Source organism: Lutra lutra, chromosome 2 (genome assembly GCF_902655055.1).
Source record: "Lutra lutra chromosome 2, mLutLut1.2, whole genome shotgun sequence".
NCBI lineage: Eukaryota > Metazoa > Chordata > Mammalia > Carnivora > Mustelidae > Lutra > Lutra lutra.
In genome coordinates, this window is record NC_062279.1 from 67,387,629 (window position 1) to 67,411,306 (window position 23,678).

The 23,678-nt window shown below is 39.3% G+C and overlaps 1 protein-coding gene across 10 annotated transcripts in view; it reads right to left on the bottom strand.

Annotated features, from left to right (window-relative positions):
- Nucleotides 1–23,678, bottom strand: part of SH3D19 (SH3 domain containing 19) — a 175,122-nt gene that overhangs the window by 49,966 nt on the left and 101,478 nt on the right. For all 10 annotated transcript variants that reach the window (XM_047717627.1, XM_047717630.1, XM_047717626.1 and 7 more), the window contains exon 3: nt 3,502–3,542. In XM_047717627.1, the coding sequence (XP_047573583.1) occupies nt 3,502–3,542 (41 nt within the window). The remainder of the gene's footprint in view (nt 1–3,501; nt 3,543–23,678) is intronic.

The window sequence follows — 23,678 nt, forward strand, 5'->3', positions numbered from 1 at the left end:
GAAAGCTCAATGACCTCGTAGTCAGGCAGTTTGGATTAACATCTCAAATCTACCTTGTGCAGCCATTTTATTTTTCTGAGACTCAGTGATCCTACCATCTGTAAAATGGGGTTAACATCTACCATGCAGAGCACTGTCTTATAATGTATGTGAGCAGTTCCAGACTCTCAGCAGGCAATGAATAGTAGCTGAATCTGAATTTCAGAGAATAATTTTCTCTTAAAAAGTTAATGAAAGGAAAAGCATGAAATTCCAGATATATCCAATTATAATCCTTCAAAATCTTTACCCATAATATTTAGGGCTCACAAGAATGACTGCAAAAAGAAGGACCTCAAGACTTGACTGGAACCAGTATCATTATGGAAGAATTTAAAATACCACCAGTAAAGAAACCTTGCTTTTCAAACGTAATGAAGTCCTTCTCCTTGCTGGCGAAGGATGACTAAGTATGGGAGAGTAAAACAGGCATTCCACTGGGTTGAGTAGGCCAAAAATTGTTTACAGCTTTTTTTTTTTTTTAAAGATTATTTATTTATTTATTTATTTGACAGACAGAGATCACAAGTAGGCAGAGAGGCAGGCAGAGAGACAGGAAGGGAAGCAGGCTCCCTACTGAGCAGAGAGTCCGACATGGGGCTCGATCCCAGGACCCTGGGACCATGACCCGAGCCAAAAGTGGAGGCTTTAACCCACTGAGCCACCCAAGCGCCCCGTTTACAGCTTTTTCTTACAGAATGGGCAAAAAGTGCAACACAGAAGGGGAGGACACAATTATTCTTCATTCTGCATTTACATGGTATCACATGAGGATGTCTGACCTTCTTGCCTAAACATCCAGGAATAATACAACTAACAAGTATTTCTCTGAGTGTACGCAAAGTAACTGATAAATAAGAATTAAAAGAGAACCGAGTTAGTTTTGTTTTTTTTTTTTAAAGATACCTCAAAGCAAGTTTTCCTGTTGTTTCGTCTCCTTCCTCTCTGCTACAGCCCTATTTCACCAAATGCCCCTTTTTTTTTTTTTTTAAAGATTTTATTTATTTATTTGACAGAGAGAAATCACAAGTAAGCAGAGAGGCAGGCAGAGAGAGAGGAGGAAGCAGGCTCCCTGCTGAGCAGAAAGCCCGATGTGGGGCTCGAACCCAGGACCTGGGATCATGACCTGAGCCGAAGGCAGCGGCTTAACCCACTGAGCCACCCAGGTGCCCCACCAAATGCCCCTTTTAACGTGCCAGTCTGATCTCTCCATGAATTCCTTCCCCACTGCCTACAAATGTCTCCAAGCTTCCTCATCCTGAATAGTCATGTTCAAATCTCCTCTCTGTTTGATACTCCTCAGCCTTTCCTTCCTCTATTTACCACCAAATGTCATAAAAGAGTAGCCTACCCCAGCTATCATGACCTCTACATATTCTATTCATTATTCAAATTGAGGTGTGGCTTCCAACGTCAGTGTTCCACTGAATGTGCTCTCTCCAAGGTCACCACTGGCCTAAGAGCCACATAAGATGACCTATTCTCAGCCACCTTTGGCTTGTTCTTACTGAAACATTAAGGGCTATTTGTAGTTCACTTATCCTTTTAAAAAAAACCTCCCTTTCCTTAACCTCTAGCGTACAGTTGTCTCCTGCTTTTTTCCATTTTCTGATGATTATTTTTCAGCCTTTTTTTCTTTTTGCCCACTCCACCTTGTCTGCCTTCTCCAAAAGCCTTGCATAGCACTGGGGCCTCAAGGTAGAAGCAAGACCCATCCTAGAGGATCTATGGGAAGTCAGGTTCAAATTAACTCCCCAACAAAGAGGTCCTAAGATCCAAGAAGAAGCCAGCAGACAGGACTCAGTCTCTCCTCCTTAGCAGGGAAGAATTTTGGGGGGCGGTCATTCACCTTTTGCCCTATGGCACCCTAAAGGCAGAGCGTGGCCTCAGACATCAATTATGTCCCAGGATTCTGCCCTTTATCACCTTCTCTGGCCTCTATGTTTCCTCTTTAAGGATTCAGCTACTCCTAGGTTTTGGCTATAACCTTGACTACCCCAAATTATATCTCCAGCAAAAAATTCTTGCCTGAATCAGACCCTGATTTTTTTTTTTTTTAAATTTTCTCTGTGCCCCCTCCCAATCGTCTCCATACACCACCCTGCTCTCAAAGGGCTCTAAGGCATGAATTTTCCTTTTTCATATCCGAATTCCCTTCAACACATACTGTGGCATTCCCGTATCTTTATAATTCACCACCAACAAAAATAAAATGTGGGAAATGCAGAATATCCTTCTGTATGGCCACCTTGCAAAATTTTCACTGCAATGGTTCAAATGCTTGCTCTTCACAATCCATGGATATCCTAAATTTATACTCAGTACTACAAAATTATGTTTTTAAAAATAGGGATATATTATCCTCAGGGTGGTGACCTCAGCTCAAATACTGCAAAGAACATCTAAAATCCCTACCTTATCAGAAACCTCATTTTGAAGGAGGTGAGAGACTGGCAGGGGGAGCTCTCATGCTCTACCACTTGTCGCCAATTACAGATCCAACAGGAAGAGCTCAGCAGATACTGTGACGCTCCGCCTTCAGGAAGAAGAAGGGCTTTCCTTTTCCCCTAGCAAAACCTCAGTCAATGAGAGACTGTCACAACTCAGCCAGTGAGAAGCCACTATATTTTGAACTCCCCAGTTTACTCCGATGGGCTTTTTGTTTGTAACAGTCTTCCCAATTCCCCCCTTTACTTTCTAAAAGAATGTTCTTCTCTTTTGTTCTGCACACTTGCCTATGGTTTTGCTGTAGCTTGCTCGTCCCAGATTGCAATTCTCTGCTACTCTTGAACAAAATCTATTCTGCTGGTTTAAAAAAAAAAAAAATCCCCTCCTTATATTTAAAACAGGTAATCCATGTTCTGTTTAGTTTCCCTAAAACTAAAGGGAACTTTACAGACTCTTCTGTTAAAAACAATGTAAAAATTCTGCGCCAAAAGCAACTTTTAACCAAGAGGTTTGGTAAAGCTTTAACTAAGAGGTAAGATTGAAAGTATGAATGCACCATTTTGGAGAGAATTCTATTCTGGCACTTGTATGTGGAAGTGAGCCTATCTCCACAGGCATTTATACAGTTAAATAAAAACACTACAGAAACAAATGAATCAAAAAGGACAGGGTTTGATTTTTCTTTTTTTACACCCATCAGATGTTTCTACCTATAGAAAATGGTAAATTTATTTTAGATCATAAAAATTGACCATACAATCCATATTTTAAAAAACAGTTTAGTTCTGTGAGAGAAAAATGTTATTCTGAGGAATGGGCTTATCAATAAATGAAAGTTGAAAAGAAAGTTGAAAAACTAATGTCTGAAATGGTTTATTATTCCTTAGGAGAAGAGGGAAGCTACTTTTGTTGGATTCTTTGTAAGATTCATCAAATACAATGACTTGCTGGAAGCCTAAACCAACATTTAAAATACCACAGAGGAAAACACAGAGCAGGAAAAAACAAACTTACATCTCTTGATTACCGCTCTAATGGATGACAAAGGTCCTTGGCTAGAAAAAGAAAGAAAGAAAATATTATTGTATTCATTAATCCTTTTGAAGAAGAATCTTTCATAATGCCAGGTCATTTCTGGGACTCAATATGGCGCCAAGCAGCATATTGATATATTAGTTACTGGCTTATCCTCCTTACAAAACATAAATTAAAAAAAAAGTTTTTTAAATTGCCTTGGATATAAAATGTTTTATGGGAAATGAGAAGGCTGGTGAAGTATATGTGCAGTGCAAATAAAAATCTGCCTTAAAATTGTTTTCACAGCTACCTACACACTGCATCTTCCAGTAATGCTTTGGACAGCGCTTAAAGTCAGGCAGCAATTACACGGTTATCAGAAGAGTTCTGACCCCCCTATATGTCTCTGGAGTTTGACACGGGAATTCCTGTCTTCTCACAACAGATCAAAATAGATCATTTTTATAGTTAATTTGACCTAAGAACGAACAGCATTTCTTCCTAAGATTAGAACTTAGAACATCACCACCTAAAAATGAAAGTCTTCTGGTTGCTTTTGAGTTTTGTTCAACGGCTGGTTGGTCCTGGGTGTCCCTGACTGTGTGACCTTGGGTTAAGTTGCACAAATCCTTCCGAGCCTCCGTTCACTCACCGTCAAGTTGTTAGCTGCAAAGGTTTATAACCACTAGTTGGTAGGGCTGTTTTGTTTTGTTTTGTTTTGAAAAATTTATTTATTTATTTGACAGAGAGAGACATAGCAAGAGAGGGAACACAACCAGGGGGAGTGGGAGAGGGAGAAGCAGGCTTCCCGCTGAACAGGGAGCCCTATGCGGGGCTCCATTCCAGGACCCTGGGATCATGACCTGAGCTGAAGGCAGCTAGCTACCAATCGGCTGAGCCACCCAGGCGCCCCAGGCTGTTTGTTTTAAATTTTATTCCAACAAGCTGGCCTGTTTTCAGAATCATTTAGAAAAAATACACAAACCTAAAACATTAATGATATGATTTTTTTTAGGGGGAAAAAACCGCCTTGTTTATAAAATTCTTCACTTTTTTCCCTGAATGCTTTTAAAATTTATACTTATTTTTGATCTTATTAAACTTATGCTTGTGGTAATCTGTATAAATCCTCTTGCTGTTTCTTAGGTAGATATGATAAAATTTGGGGAAGATGCAGTAACAGATCAGTTCATTTTAGGGGAGACACTTTAAGAATATACTGTTCCGCCTGACCAAACAAAAACATTACAGGAGGTCATTACGAGGTCATGAAACTAGGACCGTAATATAAAAACATGTGTTTTCAGCAATACTGATTTTGTTATCTTAGATTTTTTTAAAAAAATCACATATAATTAAGTTGTAGTATCAGGTGTACAACACACTGATACCACAATTCCATACATTACTCAGTGCCCATCACAGCAAGTGCACTTTTCACCCCCTTTACCTACTTCAACCATCCTCTCACCCGCCTCCCTTCTGGCAGCCAGTTTGTTCTCTGTATTTAAGAATCTCTTTTTTTGTTTTTCTTTTATTTGTTAAGTCTTAAGTTCCACATATGAGTGAAATCATACAGTATTTATCATTCTCTGACTGACTTATTTTACTTAGCATAATACTCTCTAGATCCATCCGTGTTGGTTGGATAAGCAATGCTCATTTTAAGTTTATTTTTTAGTAATCTCTACTACTCAGCATGGGGCTCAAACTCACAACTCTGAGATCAAGAGTCGCATGCTCTTCTGACTGAGCCAGCAATGTTATTATTGTTTTCATTTTATTTATTTTAGAGAGAGAGGGAGAGACAGTACGTGTGGGAAGGGCTGAGGGAGGGAGAAAGAGAATATCAAGCACACTCCACGCTGATTACAGAGTCTGATGCAGAGCTTGATCACAGGACCCTGAGATCATGACCTGAGCCAAAACCAAGAGTTTAATGCTTAACCAACTACACTACCCAGGTGCACCCCAGCAATGCTCATTTTTGAAAGTTCTTGGGGCACCTGGGTATCTCAGTCAGTTAAGTGTCTGCCTTCAGCTCAGGTCATGATCCCAGGGTCCTGGGATCAAGCTCTGCATCAGGCTCCCTGCTCAGCTATGAGCCTACTTCTCCCTCCCTCTCCCTCTGCTCTTCCTCCCTGCTCATGCAGTCTTCTCTCAAATAAATAAATAAAATCTAAAAATAAAAATAAAACAGTTCTTGAAGGCTTTCTGTAAACAACTACTTGAAAAAATTAGCATAAGGTCAAGCAGAAGAATAACAGTAATAAAACGCAAATAGGTTGGCTGAGGTTGAGGGGGGAACTTCTGGGTGCAAAACTGGAGAGACTCTGCATGTTAATATTGTATCTGCTGATTCAAGTTTAGTAATTAATAGACTCAAACTCAGTACTTAACAGGCAGGGCCAAAAAAGCCACAATTTCATGCATATGTGGAGGCAGAACATATGGAATGTTACTGAATATAACTGAATATTACGTCCTTGCTCATTACCACTGATCTGGTGGGATGTTATTATTTAAATAATAATATTGTAAGTATTACTATAATATTACCATGTTAACAAAAAAGCCACTGTTACCTTTGTGAAGGAGGAAGGTGAACTGACTGGGGTAGAATATGGGGGTATCTGGGTCAAAATATTCCCCTCCCAAAAAAGATATGCTGAAATTCTAACTCCAGTACCTCAGAATGTGACTTTTTTTTGGAAACAGGGTCATTACAGATATAATTAGTTAAGATGATGTCATACTGGAATAGGGTGGTGCCCTAATCCAATAAGACTGCTGTCCTTAGAAGAAAACCATAAGAGAGACACAGAGGAAAGGCACCAGGTGACAATGAGGCAGAGACTGGAGTGACAAGGCTGTAAGCTGAGTAATGCCAAAGACTGTCCACAAGAAGCGAGCAAGAGCCAACGAAGGATTCCCCTACAGATTTCGGAGGGAGTGTGGCCCTGAGGACACCTTGCTTTCAAACTTGTAGCCTCCAGAGCTGTGAGGCAATACATTTCTGTTGTTCTTAGTCACCTAGTTTGTGGCACATTGATAGGGCGCCCTAGGAAACACATACGTGGGGTCTTCTGGGTGCCAAGTAGATGTGATAATTCACTGAGCTGCTTACTTTGTAAATGTATGTTACACTTCAATAGAAAGCTGGGTGGGGGCATAGAAGGGTGGTAGAACCTTGGCACAAAACAGAATTCTGACTGAGGTCATCCCAGGTTCTACAATTCTCAAGATTTACAGCATCATGTTTAGGCTAGCTCTATAAACCAACCAGCCGACCAACCAAACAGCCACCCAACCAACCAGCTAGCCAGAGAGCCAACCAGCCAGCCAACCAACCAATCAGTATCATATCTAAAACAGCATTTTCCAAACTTTAAAGTTTAATGTTCTCCTTTCTAAGTTAACAGGTTCTGTGGTAGAGAAAATAAAAAAGAGGCAAATGAAGACCCCCTTTTCTCCATCTGTATACAAAGCAGAGGCTGTAAGTGAAGGTTCCACTCTCTATTTTTTTTTTTTAAGATTTTATTTATTTATTTGAGAGACAGAAACAGAGCATGAACAATGGGAAGGAGGCAGAGGGTAGAGGAAACAGCAGATTCCCCACTGAGCAGGAAGCCCAATGCGGGGCTTGATTCCAGGACCCTGAGATCATGACCTGAGCTGAAGGCAGATGCTTAACCAACTGAGGCAACCCAGGTGTCCCTCCATCCATAGTCTTAAAAGAAGCCCTCATGGAAGTTCTCCCTTAGCATGAGCTCAGGTTCATGTCTTAGCTGGGAACATCCAGGAAGGATGGGCACTGTGGGACAATAGTCTTGTGGCCCATCCACATTTTTAGAAACTCAATATACTGTTGATAGGACTGACACACTAATATTTGACGAGACAAATAATGAGTGGAGGTGGGGAAGATAGAGGTGTGCAAGAGGAGGTTTCTGGAAGTGCCAGGAAGGCAATGGAGAAGTCTGGGGTGTCTTATTTATGCATGCAATTATTCAACCATGGACCACTTACTATGTACCCAGTGTCATACCCCAGACTGGGGAAACCCATATGAATATACAACCTCTGCCCTCAAGAAGAATGCAGTCATGTTGATAAGATCAATAAATAAAAAATTTTAAAAATGTGAAAAAAATGTTATACAAGGAGTTGAAGAAAACAGCTAATGCTGGAATAGAGCTAATATAAGTTCTCCTCCTTGGCACGGTTGACATTAGTAAAGGACGAGGGGTTGTCCTATTTATTACAGGATGACTGGCAGCATCCCCGATCTACTGGATACCAAGAGTGTATTTCCTCCCACCCCCTGCCAGCTGTGACAACCCACAATGTCTCCAGACATTGCCAAATGTCCTCTGGGCAGGCAGGGGAGGGGAGAATTACCCACACTAGAGAACCACTAAGTTAATGGCAAAACAGAGCAATAGGATTTATATGGATGCAAAAGCAGGTGACTTTGTCATTTCTGGTTGCCAGTTGATGGTGGCAGTAGTGGGATAAAATTGGGGGCTGGATATGAAAGAACAGGACAAAGGCAATGAGGAGAGAGGAAAAAAGTAAAAGGAATTTCTAGCACCAAGAACAGTTTTAGAAAAGTGGTACTCTGGTTATACCAGATGAAAAAATGAATCTTTTTCTGATGGACAATTTTTCATTCTATGAAAAATACCCCTACATCAGGTGTTTATAAATCAAGGATGGACTGCACTTAAAAAAAAAAAAAATGATAGTTATTTCAGGACTACAATAAGCAAAAGTCCTTGAGTTGCTCCATTTCAAAAAAACAAAAACCCCAAAATACCTTATATGTAGTTTTATAAATAAAGCCTTAGGTCAGCCCTGATTTGTTTCTCAAAACAGAAAGCAATAATGCTATATCATGACAAATACTGTGTTTCACTCAATCTTTTATCATCCTATGTTACCTGCTAAAGTAAGGTAATATTATGTAATGGGAGAAGAAAGTATGAGTTAGTAAATAATAGTGTGCTACTGAAACAAATATAGAGCTATAATGCCATTTTAATAATACTTAAATTACTATCATCATCATAATATGTAGAGCCATATCTGATAAACTGTAGGGAGTGGCAAAGAACAGTGTATTACTGAAACTAATGAACACAGATTACCTGTTAGTTCTAAAACTCTGATGAACCTCCATAGTTTGAAGTTTGGGTATATAGCAAGGGGGTAATTTCTTCTTAAGAATTAGAGAATAAGGGGGCACCTGGGTGGCTCAGTGGGTTAAGCCTCTGCCTTTGGCTCAGGTCGTGTTCCCAGGGTTCTGGGATCGAGCCCCGTGTCGGGTTCTCTGCTCAGCAGGGAGCCTGCTTCCCCCTCTCTCTGCCTGCCTCTCTGCCTGCTTGTGATCTCTGTCTGTCAAATGAATGGATAAAATCTTTAAAAAAAAAAAAAAGAATTAGAGAATAGGGAGGTGGGGTTATGGACAATGTGGAAGGTATGTGCTATGGTGAGTGCTGTGAAGTGTGTAAACCTGGCGATTCACAAACCTGTATCCTGGGGCTAATAATACATTATATGTTAATAAAAAATTAAAATAAATAAATAAATAAGTAAATAAAAGAATTATAAAATAAAAGGGCGCCTGAGTGGCTCAGTTGCTAGGTGTCTGCCTTCGGCTCAGGTCATGATCCCAGGGTCCTGGGATATAGCTCCACATCAGGCTCCCTGCTCTCTGCTCAGCGGAAAGCCCGCTTCTCTCTCTCCCACTCTCCCTGCTTGTATTCTCTCTCTCGCGGACTTGCTCTCTCTGTCCAATAAATAAATAAAATTAAAAAAAAAAAAAAGAATTAGAGAATAAAGATGAGTAAAGAAAAATAATTGAGATCCAACCAAAATGGCTTTTGCTAAAGTTAAAAACTATAACAAAACTGCAAAATATTTCTATTAATACTCTGAAAGCTTTAGGGAAAGAGTTATAGGAGTTCTGATTTCACTTTTTTATCACCATTGACAGCTCAATTATAGTAATTAAGATCTATAATACAATATCAAGTTACACAGGGAGTTTTTCTACTTAATCTTTTTCAAAGCAAGCAAATCATATGTGCAACCTTTATTTACACAGTTTCAGAATAAATAAAGCCAATGCATATTTAAATGAGCTTTCATTAATATACTCTACCCATTATAAATTTGCAAAATGAGTTTTGTTTTTTTGGGTTTTTTTTTGGAAGATTTATAAGGGAAGCCTGGGTGGCTCAGTTGGTTAAGTGTCTGCCTTCGGCACAAGTCATGATCCTGGGGTCACGGAATTGAGTCCCTCATCAGCCTCCCTGCTGAGCACCCCCTGCTTGTGCTCTCTTTCTCTGACAAATAGAATTTTTTTTTTTTAAAGATGTATTTATTTATTTGAGAGAGAGAGAGACAGAGAGGGTGAGTAGAGGAAGAGGGAGACCAACAGACTGCCCACTGAGCAGGGAGCCCAATGTGGAGATCGATCCCAGGACCCTGAGATCATGACCTGACACAAATTCAAGAGTCAGATGCTTAACCAACTGAGCCATCCAGGCTACGCTGTAAATTAACAGCCATATCAGTGAGCATAAAGAATATGGAGGAGGACTGGTAGAGAAAAAGCAAATAGGATGCACGATGTGTCTACTGGGGCATCATGACTGTAGTGGAAAGAATACAGAATTTGAAGCCAGCCAGATACCTGCTTTCATATTTCCAATTTACTTATTTGGTGGAATTATTTTCTTTGTAATGAGGATACTAATGTCTGTCTTATGACTTGTTATTAAGATTGAATGAAAAAAACTACGTAAAATATACAGCACAGTGCTTGGCATATATTAGAATCTTTAAAAATGTTACTTGTATTTCTTACCTTATTTTCCAATACACAATTTTGTCTAGTCCATAATTAAGACGCTGAAATTTCGGGGGCTATCCTGCTGACACCAGTTGAGCTACCCTACAGTTATCGTAACATCAAATAACTGATCATTTGCATTTCAGCTGCAATTATTATTCACTACTTGCAACCCTTCTGAGGTTCACAATGCCTACTTCTCATATACCTAATCTCCTACCAAGCTGATACAATAACAAAGCCAAGAGAACAAAACAGACTGACAAACTTTTGTGAGCACTGTATAATCCCTACTGAGAACACAGATCTCTATTCCTTTCCAGCACCCTTTCCATGATGCATGATGTTTTTCACAAAATGGACACGGTGAAGAGTAGCTCTAAAGAGTTTCATATTCCTTTAGCTCTATTAAACAAAAAAATCCCACAAGTGTTCAAAGATCCTGGAAGAAGCTTTCAGCTCTACTATTAATAACTACAGTACATTTAAAATTAGAGTATGTTGCCCTGTCCTTCCCAATTCTTTGTTTTCTGTTTTCTTCCCCCTACACATGAATGTCTTGACTTCCTAATTAGACTGCCAACTTCTCAAGGAAAGAGACTGCCTTTTACTCATTTTTATAGTGCAAGTCAGTGGAACAATATCGTGTGCTCACCACTCCTGTGAACTCAATACTACTCACAGAGAGAAATAAATATAATTTGAATAGTACAAGAAATCCCACCTACAATTTACTTCATAAGCAAATCCCCCACAGATAATTTTGCTACTGGCTTTGTTCTGCCGGTTTTTATTCCTAGTTACATCTTGTTGTATGCTCACTTTGCTAAGGGTGTCGGGGTCTAATATTTAACAAGAGGTATTTTTCATACAAAAAGTCCCCTTGATGAGCATCTGGTACTCAAGAGGCGGAAAACTGGCAAGGTTTGCCTTAGGAAATGGTACCTGAGACTCCAACATGGCACTGGGTTTGGCAACAAACATTGTACTTCAAGTGTCAGTTAATGGAAATTTCAGGGGTGAATCTGCCTAATCACACATTTACATCGTACTCTATCTTTAGAACCTGTCTCTTTATTATATTTAAACCCATGGTAATTCCCAACTAATAAGCAGCACAAAAATCTTCACTGGTGTGCTAAATTTCAAACCATGTATAATATACAATAACATAAAGTGATATTAATCAGAAAAAACTTATCTGAGTGGGTTTTATGATGTAGAACACGTACAACTAATTTTAAGAGGAGATATAGGGCATAATGTTTACTCAGCACCTAACGAAGGTGATATTTACTGTAACATGGGACAGCAGAATCTTTAACCTCATCAAATGTGAACACAAAAAAGGATGAAAACTAATGATCTGAAGTGTGACTGTGTTCAATAAAATATACTGAATAAATCAAGGAATTAATAACCAAAATGTATTTTTTCTAGGGTTATATATTTCCTCCACAGCCTTCCTAAAGTGATTTGTAGAAAGAGTTTATTTCTTTTTTTTTTTTAAAGATTTTATTTATTTATTTGACAGAGAGAGATCACAAGTAGACGGAGAGGCAGGCAGAGAGAGAGAGAGAGAGAGGGAAGCAGGCTCCCCGCTGAGCAGAGAGCCCGATGCGGGACTCGATCCCAGGACCCCAAGATCATGACCTGAGCCGAAGGCAGCGGCTTAACCCACTGAGCCACCCAGGCGCCCCTGTAGAAAGAGTTTAACAGAAAACCTAGGAAGACAAAAAGGGCTAAAATCTAATCCTTTCTTTTCTGGATATACAGCAATATAGTAGGATTAAATTTTATGATTAGAAGTTATTTGTTGGTAAAAGGCAAAAAAGGGATAGCATAGCATTTTTTTTTTAAAAAGATTTTATTATTTGTAAGAGAGCAAGAGAGAGAGAGAGCTTGCGTACAAGCCGAGGGCGGGGAGGCTCCCCGCTGAGCAAGGAGCCCACTGCAGGACTCGATCCCAGAACCCTGGGATCTTGACCTGAGCCAAAGGCAGATGCTTAACTGACTGAGCCACCCAAGCATCCCAGGATAGCATAGTTCTAAAGGGGTATCCACTGTGTGCCAGGAAAAAGTGGGGAGAATAAGAAAATACTAGACAAATATAAGGCAGCTGCAGTTTGAAACAACCCAATTACATCCAGAGACTGTTTTTTCAAATTTTGTTTTATTAGCTGGTTGTTTCTGTATTTTTGACCAAAAGACAAACATTCACTTAACTGTTCAGAGTAAATATTAATTTCTAGGAAATTTAATGCTTATGCTATTCCAGGTATTATGCTAAGTACCAAAGAAACAAGATCAACTAGGACATGGACCCTGCCCATAAGATGCTCATAGTTTAGTCAGAAGCCTACAGACAACAGAAGGGCTTATGATCTGCTTGTGTTTTGTTTTTTCTTAAAATTGGGGCATTCATATACTTCCTACCTTGTATTAGAAGTATTCTGGTATGTTAGTTCCTCACTAGACTATAAAGTCCTTCTCAGGCAATGCACATATTGGAATGATGTTAAACCTTAAATTTAAAAAAAGATAATAATTATGGCAAATTTTAAAAATTACAGTTATTTTTAAAAAGTCTTCTTGGCATGTTCAGGGTCTATGCCATATAGTATTTTAGATCATACATAAGGAACAAGTCTTCTAAAAACAACTGACTCATCCAATTATATCCTACTTAACAATGACTTTTAAAAGAATGTAAAGAGAAGTTCTAAAAAGAAAAGAAAAAAAAAGAATAGAAAACTCACACTCTTCTCTCAAACCCGTCATTCTGGTTTCCAAAACTACATATATCAGAGCTTCTACCTAAAAAGGTTGACACACCCCTTTGGACACTTCCTTATGGACATTTAAGAAAAACCTGGTATAAAGTCCTAGGACTGACAAGAGACTGGCATGGGATCCTACTTGGCAAGAGAAATTAGAACATGGAAAAGTTTGGCAGAAACCCAAAGAGTCACTTGGTCATACTAGAGAAGGAAAATTTAAAAGCAGATATTCCTTACATCACAGTCCATGTATGGAATCCTAACACCTATAGGATAAGAAACAAACATCAAGTCAAAAAGCCCTCTGTCCAAAGATGAAAGAATACTCGAGGAGAAAAGGAAAAGGTTTCTCAAAACCTACTAGTTTATCACCTACCTGGAAACACCTGCTTTATGCTGTTTGTTTTTTACTAAATATATATATATATAAATATTCCAATACGTTGGTTAGTTTCAAAACACATAATCTACTTTTGTCTTCCCTTGGTTCTATGATGCAAAACGACAGAAGATACTGGAATGTAGAAAGTCCTAACGATACTGTCCCCCATACTTGCTGCTGTGAACTCAGATGTAACCCCCTCGATGTGAGAGTTACGAGAGCTCTCTCAATTCTTGCATTTCTGACTATAACCTTTAGTTATCTTTTTACTTCCTTAATGCAGGAACAAATCTAATACTTTAAAAATAACATGAGTTGGGGCGCCTGGGTGGCTCAGTGGGTTAAGCCGCTGCCTTCGGCTCGGGTCATGATCTCAGGGTCCTGGGATCGAGCCCCGCATCGGGCTCTCTGCTCAGCAGGGAGCCTGCTTCCCTCTCTCTCTCTCTGCCTGCCTCTCCGTCTACTTGTGATCTCTCTCTGTCAAATAAATAAATAAAATCTTTAAAAAAAAAAAAGTAACATGAGTTTATTCTTTCAGGGACATTGAAAATCAAAGGAACATATATATATATGGGTAAGAAAAGGACAATATCTGATTAATAAATTATTTTAATTTTAGGTCATATAAAGGATAGAGGAAAGGGTAGGAAGGACGGAAAGATGAAAAGTGGAATTAGACTCCATAGACAACCTGATAAGTCCATCGAAGTAAAAGTGGGGAGATTAATTATTTAGTGGAGATAAAATTAGTATATACCAATACTTTTGGGTTTTGTTCTGACATCTTCCTGACCCATTTTGAATCATTCAGTACTGAAACCTACAAGACATAACTGCATAGCACAGGTGCCTGGTATTTCTTGATGATGTGGCAACCAAAATCAGCACTAAAACTCAAAAGTTCCAGAAGCAGCTGATATTTGGAGCTGAGTCAGCAACAAAATATGTTAAAAACAAAGGGGTGCGAGCATGCATATGAATATTTGGAAACATGTCTTAACCTTAGCATTCCCAATGAGACCAGATTTGTCTCAGTTAAAACTCAGCATCTATGAGCAGGGTCCATGTCCCAGTATAATAAAAAACAAAGCCTTACTATTAATAAAAATGTGCAAAAAATCAAGAGGGTTTGGTAGAAGGCAGCAGAGAAATAAAAAAGGTGAGAAACATGATTTTGTGTTTCTCCATCCTTTATGGAATTAAAATAACACTGCCTCAAGGGATGATACCTTGCTGTTTCTCATTGCAAAAACAAATACATATTTTAAGCATCTGAAATTGATCAAAATATTAAGTGATGCTTCTTCCACCAAGTTAGAAAGAAATTAGTCCAGTTTGAAACCTTGACTCTAAAATCTAAAAAAGGTATTACTTCTAAAATGTTAGCTCTGTTTTTTTTTTTCATTTAAAATACCAAGGCAGATAGTTTTAAAAAGATGGGATTAAATGTTATTAATAAAAATAATAAATTATTGAGGTTATAGGATGCTACAAGATTTTTCTACACTAATAATTTTTTAAAGTATCTTCTAAGGAGAGTGCCTTAGCCACTCATTTCTCACCTTTGTAATCTCTTGATCAAAAGTATTATGTTCGCTAAGCCCTTCCTTTTGCCCTTTATAAAATGCATTACATTTCTATCTTTTCACAAATCTAAGTAATAGCTAAAGCAGAGTGGACTTAATCAATGGTGGAGAAAACAACAATGAAGCAATGAACATATACACAACAGCAAAATTTAATCAATGTAATTTCATGTATTAAGAGCCTTAAAGAAGGTCTTTATTTTACTAATAAAAGCAAATTCTTTTTCAACGTTTTTATTCAAATGCCAGTTAACCTACAGTATAATATTAGTTTCAGGTATACAATATAGTGATTGACGATTTCATATATCACCTCGTGCTCATCACAAGTGCCCTCCTTAATCTCCATCATCTGTTTCACCCATCCTCCACTCACATCCCCTCTGGTAACTATCAATGTGTTCTCTGTAGTTAAGAGTCTGTTTTTTTTTTAATTTTTGTTTTTGTTTTTTAATTTATTTGACAGAGAGACATCACAAGTAGGCAGAGAGGCAGGCAGAGGGGGAGGGGGAGGCAGGCTCCCCGCTGAGCATAGAGCCCAATGCGGGGCTCGATCCCAGGACCCCGAGATCATGACCCGAGCCAAAGGCAGAGGCTCAACCCACTGAGCCACCCAGGTGCCCAAAAAACAGGCAGTTCTTAAAGAGTTTCTGTTAAAGCCAAAGGCTTTGACCAAGAATGTAAGACAGAACACAGAAACAGCTGAGTTCATTCTACCAACACATGGATTTGTTCTCTGGGAATCAGAACACAAATTTCAACACTGAGTAGGCATGGAACCTTTTACTTCAAATGTTCAATAACTCTCCATTATATCAGCAAATATCTATTTTTTGCAAAGCCACTGGAAAACTTTAGCAATGGAGAGCAAGAATATATGTGGTACCTAAAGGACTTTAAAGTCTTTTAGAATTATGACTATCAATAGTTATATGAGATTACCCAAAGTGGTAAAGCAACAGACAGGTATAGGCTGGGGAGCAGAAAAGCTGATTATAGGATACATATTATGTATTTGAGGATACCTTCTTTTAAGGGTATGTCTTCACTAAGACTGTAGGCACTGAGTCTATCTGCCCTCAAACAGGTAGTTCTGTATTTATAGGATTCAAAAAAGACTCCGAGAGAGTACAATGTGCCTCCTATAAGCATCAGAAGGACGCAGAAAGGAGGGAAGCAAGAAGGTAAGAGAAGAGGATGTAGGACAGAACCATAAGTCTGGGGTCCAGCTGAACAAAGGACAGAGCACCACATGTGAGGATGAGGAAAACAAGGTTTCCAAACACTCTCCCCATAAGGACTCTGCCTGAGGAATGATGAAGCCCATACTGGCACCACACTTAAAAATAAACAACCTGCTACGCAGGAGATTTACGCTGCCTCTGTCCCCACTCATTCCCTCCTCCTGCACTCACACTGGAGAGGAGAGACATTTTATTCAGCTACTCTGACCAAGTCCCCCCTAAGGCTGACATGGCTTTCTAGTCTGTGGCAGAGACACAGAGCATGACCAACAGGTATTAGAATTGACTTCAGTAAGGTAGATAAGCAGATCCCCAAACCAAATACTTAGTATGAACTCATTGTTTTTATTATTTTTATTTTCTTAGATTTTTTGAGAGAGAGAGAGAGCATGGACTGAGGAGAGGGGCTGGAGAAGGAGAGGTGTTGGAGAAGGAGAGGCAGACTCCCCACTGAGCAGGGACCCAATTCGGGACTTGATCCCAGAACCCTGAGATTATAAACCAAGCAGAAGGCAGACGCTTAACCAGCTGAGCCACCCAGGTGTCCCTGAGCTCATTATTTAAAAAAAACAAAACACAAAACACATAATTAAAAAATGCCTTATTTTAAAAATCTTACTTAAAAAAACTTATATGTATATATACAAACACACATATACATAAACATATATGTACACACATACAAATATGTATTATACGTATTTTTTTTTAAGATTTTATTTTTTTATTTGAAAGAGAGAGAGAGAGCATGAGAAGGGGGAGGGTCAGAGGGAGAAGCAGACTCCCCACTGAGCAGGGAGCCTAATGCAGGACTTGATCCCAGGACTCTAGGATCATGACCTGAGCCGAAGGTAGTCGCTTAACCAACTGAGCCCCCCAGGTGCCCTATATATGTACTTCTATATTTTTTTACTTATATAAGAAAAATGAGAAACATATCCACCCAGTGGTGGGCCAGAGCCAGCTCATACTAGTTTATGAGAACAGACAAATGTTCAGACATGTTGCAGGCCAGTTGTTAGACATAGCCATTATTTAAAATTGTATCAACTTAGGTCCAAGTCCCTACTCCACTGCATCGAGTATACTTGGGCCCAAGCTTAAGCATGTCAAATAAACCCTCGTGTGATTGCATCGGTGCTTGGCTCCTTGGTAGTCTCTCAGACGTGAAAACTTGGGCACAACATTTGGAGGTCCCACCGAGATCTGGGAGACTCTTAGGACCCCAACCCGGAGGGTCTTACGCTGGCTGTTCGAGTGGGAGGAGTGAGGAACTAAAGAGAATGTAGACAGTTGACATACTGAGGCCGTCTATGAGAAAAAGCCCTGTGCTTCATGTTCCAGTTTTCAATTCCAGGGGGAAGAGAGAGAGCACAAGCAGGAGGCGTGGCAAGCAAAGGGAGAGGGAGAAGCAGGCTGCCTGCTGAGCAGGCAGCCAGAGCCGCTGGATCCCAGGACCCTGGGATCATGACCTGAGCCAAAGGCTGATGCTTAACCGACTAAAACACTCTTTGTTCCATTTTGAGTAAAGCTTATTAACTAGTCAAAAAAATAAAATAAAATAAAATAATAAAAAATAAAAAAATAAAAATTGTATCAACTTATAGAAATTATATGACCTTACAATGAACAAATCACATAAAGACAAAGGTAGTAAGTACTCAAAACTTATTTCCCACTTATTTTACCATTAACTATGCTCCTGAGATTATGTGTGCCTATGACGTCTGTTTGGTGGAAATACTTATGCAACGATGTGCTACTGAGAAACCCTTTCCAATTCACCACCAGGGCTGTCATGTTCTTAGCGTGTAACTGGCTATGGGTGGTGTGTGTACAAACAAAACCTGGCCAACCAGGGCTTAATTTATCATTTTACTGATTGCTTAGATTTAAGAAAGTTGATGGGGGAAAATGTTAATAATGCAGGTTCGACATAAAAGCATGTTGTGTTTGTAGAGGTTACATTATGAACAGCACAAAACACTGAAGAAACATTCTCCCAATATTTGAACACTATGATCCGAATCCACAAAGAAGCCGCTTGGGTCGTCAGCCAAACGGGTGGAAATCCCGACATATGCTTTGGTTGTTTCACTTTCATCCTACTCATTAATATAAACAAAAATATCAACTAATATTCACAACGGAATTACACTCAAAGAGCTGGTTGTTAGGTATTGATTTATCAGCACATGACCGCAAATGCCCAAAATGTTAACTGCTGTACTTGTTTCTAAAAGGTACAGAATTATGATTTGCTGTCTGCCTATTTTTCTGCATTTTCCAACTGTTATATAATGAACATTATTGTTTTTATAAGTTATCTTTAAAAGAGATTTGCTGTAGCAAAAACAACAACAACAACAACAAAGAGTAATAGATTCATGGGGTGCCTGGCTGGCTTGGTCAGTGGAACACACAATTCCGATCTCGGGGTTGTGGGTTTGAGCCCCACACTGGGCATAGATACTACTTAAGAAGATTAAATTAAAAAGGTTCATGTCGGGGCGCCTGGGTGGCTCAGTGGGTTAAGCCGCTGCCTTTGGCTCAGGTCATGATCTCAGGGTCCTGGGATCGAGTCCCACATCGGGCTCTCTGTTCAGCAGGAAGCCTGCTTCCCTCTCTCTCTCTCTCTGCCTGCCTCTCCGTCTACTTGTGATCTCTCTCTGTCAAATAAATAAATAAAATCTCTAAAAAAAAAAAAAAAGAGAGATTTGCTGTAGCAAAAACAACAACAACAACAAAGAGTAATAGATTCATGGGTTGCCTGACTGGCTTGGTCAGTGGAACACACAATTCCGATCTCGGGGTTGTGGGTTTGAGCCCCACACTGGGCATAGATACTACTTAAGAAGATTAAATTAAAAAGGTTCATGTCGGGGCGCCTGGGTGGCTCAGTGGGTTAAGCCGCTGCCTTTGGCTCAGGTCATGATCTCAGGGTCCTGGGATCGAGCCCTGCATCGGGCTCTCTGCTCAGCAGGGAGCCTGCTTCCCTTCCTCTCTCTCTGCCTGCCTCTCTGCCTACTTGTGATCTCTGTCTGTCAAATAAATAAATAAAATCTTTAAAAAAAAAAAGGTTCATGTCAAATTTACGACTCTTGAATAATTAAAGTTGCATGCAAACCATCATATAATCAATCACCTTCTGGAAATCACAGGCGGAGATCAAATCAAGATGCTATGCACAAACAGTAGCACGCCTACAACTTCAAAACAATTTACAAGAAGAAAACCATATATTTCACAAATCTCTACTGCTACAGCATAAAATAAAAAGCCAAGGAGCTAATAATCAAATTAAGTGAATGTAAACACTGATAATTTAAAAATCACTGATGCAACTATTATTCTCTTTGCATATTCTTTGTTCCAGGGTATTCTTTGTTCTCCTCAGTGCCAGGCAACTAGAGTAAAAATGATGAGCCCCCGGTCCAGTTAAGTAGAGAAGACAGGAAATAAACAGCCAATTTGTCTTTAAGTGACTAATATTTAATACAGATTAGGAAATGTGTAAATGCCCAAGGATATCTGGAATCTTTAAAATATATATCACACAGAACCAATCGTGAATGTCAATTCAAATGAAGTACAATTGACAGAGAGAGTAAAATATAACCAAGTTTTAAAAAATAATGAAATAGATTCTCAGTGGCAAGACTGTGCAGATATGAATAATAACATTTATCTCCTTGCAGCACTCAAAGCCAGAGTCACTCCTCAAACTCCCACAGCTCGTCCAGTGTGTTGGCATTTTCAGAACTGGCTTAGCATGATAGCCCAGTCTTAGATCACACTTCTAGTTGCACTCAAGATCATCCTGCTCACACCTATAACCAATGGCTGTCACCTGAAGAATGTCTGTATGATATGCAAGTTGTTTCTGGGCCAAGCAAGGCCCTTCCTGTTAGATTCCCAACAACTGAAATGAATGTGTATATGGACAGATGGACAGGCAGGTAAGCAGGTGGACAAACAGTCAGTTGAATAGATGGATAAATTTTTTTCTTAACAAACTTTCTTTTGAAAAAGAAGATACATTATTTAGTAATTTGTAGTACCTGCAGGTCCCACCTATCTAGGGAGCAAAGACCTTCCTATTTTATTGATGGGAGTGACAGAGGAAAGCCTTTCCAAACACCGGAAGCTGCTGTCATAAAGTTACACACTTTGCTTCCAGACAGACACTCTGTTAAAACTGGGGCCACAACTCTCCTAGGAGACATATACAGCTGTTCTGGGCTGAGGTGAACCCAGTCAGATGATATTTGGGATTCTCTGTGGAATCCGGAGAAGAGAAGGTGGAGACAAAAGAGGAAAAGGGAAACGTAGCTGTGGGTGGTAGGCTGAGCATCTAAGACATGCTTTCAAACTCTACTCCAGATACTACCTCATTCCCACAAGCCACAACCTTGACACCAAGGGTCTGAGAAAGACTGGGTGCAATTCCCCTGAAAGGACAGTCAACAACAGCAGCATCTGTTCCCCCACCATTGTCACCAGCGATGTAGAACAATCCTGGGAAGTGGGGTAGGGTAGCAGAGCTACCAGATGATTTCGGCAGCCTGAGAAGACAACAGTGTGTCAAGATAACCAACACACAAATAAAAATCAGGAAGGTTTTTTCCAGCTCACTTATTTATTTTTGTAAGTAGCTTCAAAATGGAATACATTTCTTGAGCTCCTCAGATTTCTAGGTGTTTCTTGTCCTTCTCTCAAATCAAGGAACATTAACTTATCATCTGTTCTGTATCAAACCTGAAGACACAAAGATGAGCATAATTCTTCCTCAGACTTATACATATAAACTATAATACAAGATGATCTGTACTCCAGCTAGAATTATGCTAAAGTAATTAGGAAGGGATCTTCAGTTTGTCCATTTTAATCCTTGTGATCTCAAAACGTTTCAAATAGTAACTTTGGTCCTGATTTAGAAGTTTAACATAAAGACTGTACTTGTATTTCCTTTTAACTCCAACATTTCAGAAGTGTTCATTCTCAAACTAGGATTTTCTATAGGAACAATGACCTTTCCCTCACTGAAGTAATTCAGCCTCAATCACTTCATCTTATACTACCTGGTGAAGCAGAAGGAAAGCTGCTCGCTTTGCTAATATTGAATCGCTGCAATTTATTTTGCCACAGTAATTTTGTATGTTATGTTTTGTGGGGGAAGATCTCTTTTAAAATTGTAAAATTTTGTAATAGCTTTAGATTTGTGGAAATGTTGAGTTTTCCTATACCCCACACCTACTTTCCCCTATTGTTTACATCTTATACTAGTATGTGACATCTGTCACAATTATGTATGTGTTTTTGAACACTCTGATCATGTAAACTCTACTTTTCCATGTTTTATTTGTAAGAGATTACAGGAGATCTAGAAAAGATCTCCTACAGGAATTGGTGTAACACTGAACTATAAACACTGAGTGACGGCATTGTTCTCCAGAACAACAAAAACATTGTCAAAACCCAAACATTTCTTCTCAAGGTTAAGTTAGGTCCAAACTGAGATAAGGTCAAGCCTATTCATGGGGCTTGCCGCTTTGACTAGCGCCATGTTAAGACAAGATATTTGGGGTGGTATTTTATAAATAAGAGAATTTACTAGCAAAAGGAAGAAAAATTCATGAGACATGAAGACTGCTACCCTTAACAGAGTTTAAAGTAAATGAGGATGAGGTGAAAGTTTTGTAGATTTATTTTTTAGGGTTCTGTTTCCCTGGATTTAGTATAAACTACCTCAGTGCCTTGCAGAGTGTTTACCACATACAACTATTTGTTGAGTATTAGTGAATCCCACTTTCAAATAGGTCATTGTACAGAAACCCCCAATACATCTGTTTGATGTCAAATTTGCATTCCTCAACGTTTCATGGAGATGTTATTTATTTTTTTTAAGTCATGATTCTTCCAACATCAGGCCTAACACAAATGCAAGTTGTGGTTTTCCCTCAGGATTAAGCAGAACAAATCTGTGGGAGATCTGAAGGCTGTATTCTCAACAATCACTGTTTAAGAGTAAGAAAGGGTAGTATTTTATTTAAATACTGAGATCAAGTCTCTTCTGTATGCAAGTAAAAGGCCAGGGAGAAGTAAGAGGTGACCCACCCTTGTACAGAAAGCACCTGTTTCATTAAGGCTACAAGTAAATTCACAAAGAATGTAGGACTTAGGACCAAGGGTCCCTTTGATGGTGATCAGATACAGCGAGTGGACTGTGTGAGGAGTTTGGAGGAGTGAGATCTGGTCTCAGCCCTGTCACTACTCACTTGTGAGCACAGTCGTATCTCTTGGTACAAATCTTCTCATCTCTAATATGACATTATTGGATTGGATGATCTCTTCTACCCACTAAACTAAAATATCTTAATATCAAACTTTAAAAAATACTAAGATCCCAATTTCAGTTCTACTTAATAAGAACCAATCATTTAATCTAACTTGGAGTGAAGGGAGTTAGACGTGTTAACTGATGCATTCTGGGAATAACGACCGCGAACCTGAGCGCTGCTCTAATACTTCACGTCTTTCAACTCTCTTGATCCACACACACACCCCTAGAAGTAGGTCCTATTTATATCCCAGATTTACAGACTGGGAAAAAGGTGTTTGTAATTTAAATGACCAAGGTCTCACAGCTTGTGACCAAGACTTGATTTAAACTTGGACAGTCTGGCTCTAGAGCTGGAGTTCTTAGCTACCTTGCCTCACTACCTCACAAAAAGGTCACCTACAACCAAATATTGAGGGGGAAAACACACATACACAAAACACTTATGCAACTGAGAACTGTGGATTAGTTACCAAGAAACCTTGAGAACTTGCTTTCTTTCACCACATAGCCCATGGCTGGATGATTTAAATCAAAAGCAGTAATGGAGGAAGGGAGAAGGTGTCTTGAAAAGTATTAGAAAATGATTTAAGACTTCCATCACTTCTGGGATTTATTTATGATATATAGTATGTCAAGAAGTATATGCAAACAAATGTCTGGAAATTCATGGATCTAGATGTATTTTGTGGTTTTTTTTTTCTTTTTTTTTTTTTTAAATTTCTACCAGTTCTTCTTTTTTTTTTTTTTTTAAGATTTTATTTATTTGTCAGAGAGACAGGGAGAGAGAGCGAGCACAGGCAGACAGAGGCAGAGGGAGAAGCAGGCTCCCTACCGAGCAAGGAGCCCGATGCGGGACTCGATCCCAGGACGCTGGGATCATGACCTGAGCCGAAGGCAGCTGCTTAACCAGCTAAGCCACCCAGGCGTCGAGTATTTTGTGTTGTTTGAGGAGGTCCCGTATTAGGGAGTTTTTTCCTTTG